Below are 10,116 nucleotides of genomic sequence, written 5' to 3' on the forward strand. Positions count from 1 at the left end.
TCTGGACATTAAAAAAAAAAAAAAAGCAAAAAAATATAGAAACGTTTCGTCTCTCATCCAAGAGACTTCCTCAGTCTGAGGTGCTGTATTCAGCTCAGTCTCTTAAATAGCACCTTCTCAGAGTGGATCAACCAGTTTGCTGCTGACAACCAAAACCAGCTGATCACATGCTCAAGAAGGACCATCAGCCTAACAATGGATCATTAGCACCTGATGGCTGTTTACTATTCACAGGGGGTTGAGTGATACTAGCAATCACAGCATTGTAAGAGGGGGACAGTTGAACCTGGAGGCTCCGCCCCTGTTTAATGATGGACGGTTTCTTTTCACAAAGATGGCCTCCTTTACTCCTCTCTCAAACCATCGTTCCTCTCTGTCCAGGATGTGAACATCTTCATCCCTGAAAGAGTGACCGCTGGCCTGGAGATGAGTGTAGACCGCAGAATCCTGGCCTGATGAACCCCCACCCCCCACCCCCCCGAGTGTGCATGGATCTGATTGGTTTAAACAACCCGTTGTCATGGTTACGGGGCTCTTTTGTTTTGCTAGATATGCCCTTGAGGTTACATATCATAGATAAAGAATTTTATTGCTCTTGTTAGTCAAACCCTGGTGTTTTTTCTGTGAAGATTCTCTCCTCTAAACTGATAACAATTGTTAAACGATTAAATGCTACTTTCTATTATCTTACTAATTTTATTTAGTCAAACTATATTAAGTCTAAGTTAGAGAGATGTGTTCTAGATTATTTTATGTTCATCAGTCTGTGTGTGTGAGTGAGCGTGTGTGTGAGCGTGTGTGTGTGTGTGAGTGAGCGTGTGTGTGTGTGAGCGTCCATACTCAGCGACACTTCCCTGGAGTCTAATCAGTATCTTACCTGCTCTGAGTCGCTTGTAATTATATCAAAATGTGAACTTATAAGATTGTGAATTTATAAGATTGACCCTAACTAGGGTGAGATTATATATACAAAGTGGATACTCATGCAAATTAATTGATTAACATTTAAATGATTGTGAGGAAACTCTAAAGAAAAACGTCACACACACACATGATATAACATGAAATTTCAGAAATAATAAAAGATAAAACATTAAATCCAACACATGTGACTCGGGTGATCATGTGATCCTTGTGTTACTGGACTTAACTGCTGCTTTTGACACAGTGGACCACAACATTTTATTGTCAAGTCTACAGCACGAAGTAGGCATTGGTGGGATTGCTCTGGAGTGTTTGGGGTCCTATCTGGCAGACAGAACATTTTCTGTAAAAATTGCTGGGTGTAAATCCTTTTCTGCTCCTCTGTCATGTGGGGTTCCTCAGGGATCAATTTTAGGGCCTTTGCTTTTTACTTTATATCTACTTCCTCTAGGATCGATATTTAGAAAACACAGCCTCCTCTTTCATTGCTATGCTGATGATTGCCAAATCTATGTTCCTTTAAGGGGAGTTGATGCTTGGTCCATTAAACCTCATTTATCATGTCTTGAGGATCTTAAAGTTTGTATGGCCCTAGACTTCCTGCATTTTAATGAAAAAAGACAGAGATGCTTGTTTTTGGACCCAGTGGAGCTTGTTGGAGCTCTCCAGTTGACTTAGGGGCCCTTAGTTGACCCTGACATGATAATGTACGTAAAGTCCACAGTTACAAACCTTGGTTTTAAGATGGACAGTGATTTTAAAATCTGTCAAATAAGGGCCACAGTCAAGTCTAGTTTTTATCATTTAAGAAAAATGGCAAAGGTAAAATCTAATCTTTCAAGGCAACAGTTTGAAACGGTAATCCATGCTTTCATTTCATCACGGCTGGATTACTGTAATTCTCTCTATCTCGGAGTCAGCCAGTTCTCACTTACACATCTGCAGTTGGTGCAAAATGCTGCTGCACGTCTGTTAACTGGAATACATAAAAGAGCACACATCACCCTGTCCTGGCTTCTCTCCACTGGCTGCCCGTGTATTTTAGAGTACATTTTAAAATTATTTTCTTTGTTTTTAAGTCAAGTCAGATTTATTTATAGAGCACATTTAAAACAGAAACTGTTACCAAAGTGCTTAACAAAAATATCACAGCTTCAAATAAAAAGTAGCAAGATATATTTACAGCACATGGAATAAAAATATAAAACCAAAAACAATTAGAAACAATGAAATACTAAATCAGATCACGTTGTGTCAAAAGTCAAGGAAATAATAACAAAAAGCATAAACTCAGTCAGAAACAATGAAATACTAAATCAGATCTGATGACCTTGCGTTAAATAGGAATAATAACAAAAGCATAAACAGAATCAGCAGCAATGAAAAACCAGATCTAAATCTGATCACCCTGTGTTAAATGTCAGTGAGTACAGATGTGTCAGTGAGTACAGATGTGTCAGTGAGTACAGATGTGTCAGTGAGTACAGATGTGTCAGTGAGTACAGGTGTGTCAGTGAGTACAGATGTGTCAGTGAGTACAGATGTGTTTTTAGGAGAGATTTAAAAGCAGAGACTGAGGTGGCCTGTCGAATGTTGATGGGCAGATTGTTCCAAAGTTTAGGGCCCACGAACGCTCGATCTCCTCTGAGCTTCAGCTGGTTTTTGGTACGGCCAAAAGCAGCTGGTCTGATGATCTCAAAGCCCGAGAAGGAGCATAAGGATGAAGAAAGTCAGAGAGATATGATGGTGCAAGGCCGTTATTGCACTTGAATGTCAGTAGGAGAATTTTAAAATAAACTCTGACATGTACAGGAAGCCAGTGAAGAGAGGACAGAACCGGAGTAATGTGCTCAAACCTACGAGTTCCTGTTAAAAGCTGTTCCTGTTAAGGTTTTAAACAGTCCCCCCGCCCCCCCCCCCCCATTTAACAGTGCTTCTCCACCACTACACTCCCCCTCGGTCACTCAGGTTTGCTGACCAGCTGCTTTTGGTCATTCCCAAGAGTAAGACGAAGCTCAGAGGAGACAGGACCTTCTCTGTTAGTGCCCCTAAGTTATGGAACACTCTGCCTTTGCACATTCGACAGGACTCCTCACTGTCCATTTTTAAAACCCATGTGAAAACTCATCTCTACTCATCGGCCTTACCCAACTGAGTCTTGATTTTACTTCATTTTTTATTGGTATTGATTTTATCTGTTTAACTTGTCGTTTTATTGTGTTTTAAACAGTTTTTAATTCATTGTGTGCTTAGCTTTGTAACTTTATTTTTATGCTTTTTTTAATCTTATTTATTACTGATGTTCAGTACTTTGTTGTTAAACTAAAGGGTCAGGGGTCATAGGTCAGAGTCAGGGGAGCACATCTTCATGCTACAGCCCTGAGACACATTTTGTCAATTGGACAATTAGACAACAATTGCTGTGGACACTCACCGTCCGAAAGCAAAAACGATGGTCAGCAGCGGGACAAGCTTCAGCTGCTCCTGGGTCAGGTACATCGCCATGACAGCTAGTTGCAAGAAGTAGATCAGGAACAGGGAGGTGGAGTCAGAGATAAAACGTTGATGGACAACAACTTCTTGGAGCTCAGCCTCTTTCATATCCTCTACAGAGAAAGGACGAATTGCTCCTGACCGGAGCCGACTTACACCCAGGACTAGCCAACCTGAGAAACAGGTGAGACAGGCAGGTGAGAGAAAGGTAGGATAGAGGTAGGAGAGAAACAGACAAGAGACAGTTAAAAGACAGGCAAGATGTGACAGACAGGTGAGAGACTGACTGGAGAGAGACAGGTAGGAGAGGCAGGTAGGTGATACAGGCAGGTGAGAGACTGTAAGGAGACAGGCAGGTGAGAGACAGACAATTGAGAGACATGTAAGCAAGACAGGCAGGTGAGACAGGCATGTGAGAGGCAGACAAATGAGAGACAGTTAAGAGACAAGCAAGTGACAGGCATCTAAGACAGGCAGGTGAAGGACAGGCAGGAAACACAGACAGGTGAGAGACAGGCAGGAGAGACAGGCAGGTGAGAGACAGGTTGGACAGGCAGGTGAGAGAGACAGGTGAAAGACAGGTAGGGGAAACAGACAGTTACGAGACAGGCATGAGAGATAGGATGAAGAGACAGACAGGTAAGAGAAAGGCAGATGAGAGACAAAAAGGTGAGTCAGACAGGCAAGAGACAGACAGGTGAGACAGGTAGGTGAGATATTTGGAGATTATTTACTGTCATTTCACCACATGTGGTACATGTGGTGGAACGAGATTATGTACTCAGGGTCACATTTACAGCCAACAAAAAATGTAAAAGAAAAAGTAATAAGATCAAAGATATGAACTAAGAAAAACATCAACTAAAAATACACTAAGCACTAACAGCATAAAAACAATAAACAATACGCCGAACAGAAGCATGAACATGAGTCAGTGTGAGCAGATGAGCACGAATGAACACATCAACATTGAAACAGATCAGCAGCAACATGAAACAGATCAGCAGCAACATGAAACAGATCAGCAGCAACATGATGTGATTTTTCACAGTGATTATTCTAGTTAGAGATTCATGAGTCTAACAGCCTCAGGGTAGAAGCTGTTCCTCAGTCTAGTGGTTCTACACTTAATGCTCCTCAACCTCCTTCCTGAGGGGAGCAGGACAAAAAGTGTGTGTGCTGAGTGAGTGTGGTCCTTCATGATGCAGGTGGCCCTCTTCCTGCATCTGGAGGTGTAGATGTCTGTGATGCTGGGGAGACTGACTCCAACATCTTCTGTGCAGCCTTCACCACTCTCTGCAAAGCTTTTCTTTCTGCAGCTGTGCAGCCTCCATGCCACACGTTGATGCTGGAGCACAGGATGCTCTCCACTGCACACCTGTAGAAGGAGGTGAGGACTGAGCTTCCTAGAGCTTGGGTTTCTTGAGCTGTCCCTTAGTTATGCTGCTTTAGGCTTAGACTGCTGGAGGACAAATTGACCACATTTTTTTCACTCTGTTACTGTCGTTACTTACTCTGCTCAACCTGTTTTGTATTTAGGCCCAAGCAGCAAAGTGCTGCGAAGGCCTACTGTAATCGCTCAGTTCATTAGGCCCGAGCAATTTTTCTGTCAAATGAATTGGCCTTTTGGGGGCCATAACATATCCCAAAACTCACCAAATTTGGTGGATGCATCAGGACTGCCCCTCCCTGGGCTGCCCCCTTACCGTGGTGGGGTTTAAGTGTCCCAATGATCCTAGGAGATATGTTGTTAGGAGCTTCATGCCCCTAGTAGGGTCACCCAAGGCAGACAGGTCCTAGGTGAGGGACCAGACAAAGTGCAGCCCAAAGACCCCTTATGATGAATACAATCTATGGAAACAATGTTCCCTTGCCCGGACGTGGGTCACAGGGGTCCCACTCTGGAGCCGGGCCTGGAGGTGGGGCATGCTGGCGAGCGCCTGGGCTTTTACCCATGGAGCCCGGCCGGACACAGCCCGAAGAGGCAACATGGGTCCCCCTTACCATGGGCTCACCACCTGTGGGAGGGGCCAAAGAGGTCAGGTGCAATGTGGGATGGGTGGTGACCGAGGGCAGGGACCCTGGTGGTCTGATCCTCTGCTACAGAAGCTGGCTATTGGGATGTGGAATGTCACCTCTCTGGTGGGGAAGGAGCCTGAGCTGGTGTGTGAGGTTGAGAGATTCCAGCTAGAAATAGTTGGACTCACCTCAACGCATGGCTCTGGCTCTGGAACCAGTTTCCTTGAGAAGGGTTGGACACTCTTCCACTCTGGAGTTGCCCCTGACGAGAGGTGCCGAGCAGGAGTGGGCATACTTGTTGCCCCCCATCTTGGCGCCTGTACGTTGGGGTTTACCCAGTTCAATTCAATTCAGTTGATTTATATAGTGCCAAATCACAAAAAAGTTGTCTTAGGGCACTTTACAGGAACATTCACATAAAAGCCAATTAGTAAAGTTCTTTATCTAAGGAATCCAGCAGACGAGTTGAATCTTGGCTTCGTTGCAGTCTCCCATCCTGAGCAAGCACAGTGGCAACAGTGGAAAGGAAAAACTCCCTTTTAAAAGGAAGAAACCTCCAGCAGAACCAGGCTCAGGACAAGCGGCCATCTGCTTTGACCGGCTGGTTGAGAGGACAGGAAGGAGAGACAGACGAACATAGAATGGTAGGTCCAGGTATACAGTAGGTCCAGGTATAGGTCCAGGTGTATCTGAAAGACAAAAAAAAACACATGTTAAAAATAGAAAAAATAATTACAAATACAAAACAGGTTGAGCAGAGTGACAATAGCAGAGTGAAAATTGTAGTCAGTTTGTCCTCCAGCAGTCTAATGCCCCTTTTCCATTAGTACCTGTAGTACCGGTACAGTACAGCTCTACTCTACTCGGTACAGTACACGTTGTGTTTCCATTATGCTTTCAGTACCGGTTCTAGTGGGTGGGGTCCAGAATCCAACATGCATTACCAGATGGTGGCGGTAGTGCGCCATTAAGCTATTGTACTAGCCACCACTTAAGTGTTAGAAGAAGACGACCATAAAACAAAATGGAGGGTATCGTGACTTTGTTCAACTTACTTCTCAGTCTGTGGCTTTTTGACCGTACTGGATGAACCTGATGTAGAAGCAGCTGCCCAGCCACCCCAGGTGGCTGTGACACAGGAAGTTGGGGAAGGAAGAGATTATGTCAGAAATGCTCTAATGGAGCATCTCATGATGGCGCAACTCAAGATGGCGCCCATGGAGTAGGAGGTGTTGACTGATGCTCCCGCTAGCTATCTAGCTAACTTTGCCAACTTTACAAAACTGACTCCAACTGTGTATGTGTATGTATATGTCTATATAGATAATACATATGTGGATATATATATATATATATATATATATATACAGAACAGGAGGAAGAAGGAAGTCCGCGCGCTCTGAACCGTGGATGCTGAGCCACTAGTTTAGCTAATGTTTGGCTGGTCAGAGAGCTACTTCGGCTAGTGAGGCCTGCGGAGACCCGGTCTGCCGCCGTTTGGACCTGCGAGCCGTTGAACCGAGCTGTTTACGGAGGAGACCCGGTCCGCTGCTGTTGGACCTGCGAGCCACTGAACCGGGCTGTTTACGGAGGAGACCCGGTCCGCCGCTGTTGGACCTGCGAGCCGCTGGAACTGAGTGGTCTGCGGCGGAGACCCAGTCCGCCGCTGTTGGACCTGCGAGCCGCTAAACCGAGCTGTTTACGTCGGTGACCCGGTCCGCCGCTGTTGGACCTGCGAGCCGCTGAACCGAGCTGTTTACGGAGGAGACCCGGTCCGCCGCTGTTGGACCTGCGAGCCGCGGAAACCGAGGAAGCTAAACTACAGCTGTGGGATTTGGGAGCTGTTGCAACCGGGACCTAGTCTGTCACCATTGGGGCTGCGAACTGCTGGACCGAGTGAATCGTGGGACCGTGTGGGACCTGGAAGTTGTTGCCGCTAGTCCTCGGCTAGACCTGGCTAGGCCTCGGCTAACAACATAAGATAACAACAATAGCCTCTGAACCTCGTGGCTGGATCCTGTGCTTCTGAGAGTTGAGACCAATAATCCAGAAGTATCGTGAGTAATGCCGAGCAAACACAGAGATAAGAGACAAGTGTCGGAAAATAATTCTGAAGATATGGAGGAAGTTAAAAAATCTTTGAACTATTTGAGTGCTGAACTGACTAAAGTATCAGCTAAATGTGATTTACTAACAGGACTGTTTGAAGAAGTGAGAAATTTGAAAGAACTGATGACTAATAAAGACAGAAAAATAGCTGAACTGGAACAAAAAGTAGAAGACTTGGAACAATACACAAGACTAGACAACTTGGTGATCACTGGACTGGAAGTTAGGAACCGAACTTATGCAAGAGTTGTTGCTGGTACTAACACAGCAGAAGATGCACCACAGGAAGAACTACAGACTCTGGAGGAGCAAGTAGTGAATTTTTTACAAAACAAAGACATTGACATCGAACATGAGGACATGTCAATCTGTCACACCCTGCCCAACAAATCAGATAAAGCCAAACCATCCATAGTCATCAAGTTCATTAGCAGGAAATCAAGAAACAAGGTAATAATGCAAAAAAACTGAAGGGAACAAATGTTTACATAAACGAACATCTAACTAAAAAAATGGAAATATTGCACATGAAGCAAGGTGGTTAAAAAAAAACAGAAAAAAATAGCATCAACTTGGACAAGAAATGGAAACATCTGAATCAAAATACAGGAAGGATCTCAGACTAAAATAATAAAAGACCTGAAAGATCTGGAAAAACTAAAATGAGCTCAGGAGATGACAGATAATAAATCATTGACATAACTTCACAAACAAGAAATTAACAAAATATAAAAAAAACAAATACATTAAAACATGGCAACATACGAAGATTTAGAGTTTAAAATATAAAATGTTGAAGATGTGATGGATACAAATATTTTCCCTGAAATAAAAGACTGTGAATATTACAATGAAGAACAGTTTAATTACATCAATATAAAGAATGGAGGTCTCTCTATTATTCACTTTAACAGTAGAAGTTTAAATGCAAATATATCCAAAATAACAGATTATTTAAAACAGCTAAACAGAACCTTTACAATAATAGCACTGTCAGAAACATGGCTCAACGATGAAAACACAACTAATGTTCACATGGAAGGTATGAATTATATCATGTGAACAGAAGCAACAAAAGAGGTGGTGGAGTGGCTCTATTTGTTAAAAATGAAATAAAATGTAAATTAATTAATGAAATGTCAATCATTGTTGATAATATCATGGAAATAATAACAATAGAATTAATAAACAAGAATGATAAAAACATATTGATAAGTTGTGTATATCGATCTCCAGGATCAAATATAGAAATATTCACTGATAAAATGGTACAACTATTGGACAAGAGTTTTAATAAAAACATTTTTTTGTGTGGAGATTTTAATATTGACCTGGGAAATAAAACAGATTCAAATAACATCTGTACATTTACAAATTCATTGTATAGTTTAAATCTTTATCCGTTAATATCAAAACCAACAAGAATTACAACTCATAGTGCTACAATAATCGATAATATTTTCACAAATGTAACAAATGGGGATGTGATGGGAGGTATTTTAACGAGTGATTTGAGTGATCATTTACCAGTTTTCATGATTTATAAAAATGATCAAAGCATTACAAAAGAAATTACAATTAAGGAAAAAACAATAAACACATCAAAAAAAGCAATGGACAAATTAAAAGATGATTTACATAAACAAAGCTGGAAAGACGTGTATGTTGATGATGTGAACAGATCATATGATGAGTTTATGAATATTTTAGGAGCTCTGTATGAAAAGAATTGTGTGCAAAATAATTATACAAAGAGAAATGTTGTTGACCAACCATGGATGACGAAAGGGTTGAGAAATGTTTGTAAAAAAAGAATTATTTATATACATGTTTCTTGAAATTGAGAACACAAGAGGCTGAAGAGAAATATAAGAAGAATAAAAATTAATTAGTAGCGATTATGAGGACACACAAGAAGGAATATTATAGTGATTTATTAAATAAAAGTAATGGTGATATGAAAGCTACATGGCGAGTAATAAATAGTGTTCTGAAAAGTCATAAAGCAAAAACAGGTATTTCACAATATTTTTTGATGGATGACGATGAAATCCATGATGAAAATGAAATTGTAAATGGATTTGATCATTATTTTGTGAACGTTGGATCAAGCCTTGCTGCTAAAATACCAAAAGTAGACAATAATGTGAACCATTCAGTTATAAGTTGTGACAACAGTATTTTTCTTAATGGAACTGACAAAGAAGAAATAATGAATGTTGTAAAAAATCTTACAGATAAGAGATCAAAAGACTGGGTGGACATGGATATGATGTTTGTAAAGGACATAATGAGTTATGTTATCGAACCGTTTACATATATATGTAATTGATCATTTTCAAAAGGAATATTTCCAGACAATATGAAAGTAGCTAAGGTAGTTCCTCTCTTTAAAAATGGTGATAAATGTGTGTTCAATAATTATAGACCAATATCCTTATTACCACAGTTCTCAAAAATTCTAGAAAAACTGTTTGTGACCAGATTAAATAAATTTATTACTAAACAAAACATTCTAAGTAGCAGTCAGTATGGGGTTAGAGCAAAAAACTCTACATCAATGGCTCTCAT

General features: G+C 41.5%; 1 protein-coding gene across 1 annotated transcript in view; it reads right to left on the minus strand.

Moving 5' to 3' along the window:
• tmem79b (transmembrane protein 79b) overlaps window positions 1–10,116 on the minus strand; it is a 77,067-nt gene that overhangs the window by 13,841 nt on the left and 53,110 nt on the right. Inside the window, exon 4 of the mRNA XM_037676662.1 lies at window positions 3,359–3,590. Coding sequence (XP_037532590.1) covers window positions 3,359–3,590 — 232 coding nt within the window. The remainder of the gene's footprint in view (window positions 1–3,358; window positions 3,591–10,116) is intronic.

Source organism: Nematolebias whitei, chromosome 5, assembly GCF_014905685.2.
Source record: "Nematolebias whitei isolate Nwh7 chromosome 5, NemWhi1, whole genome shotgun sequence".
NCBI classification, from domain to species: Eukaryota; Metazoa; Chordata; class Actinopteri; order Cyprinodontiformes; family Rivulidae; genus Nematolebias; species Nematolebias whitei.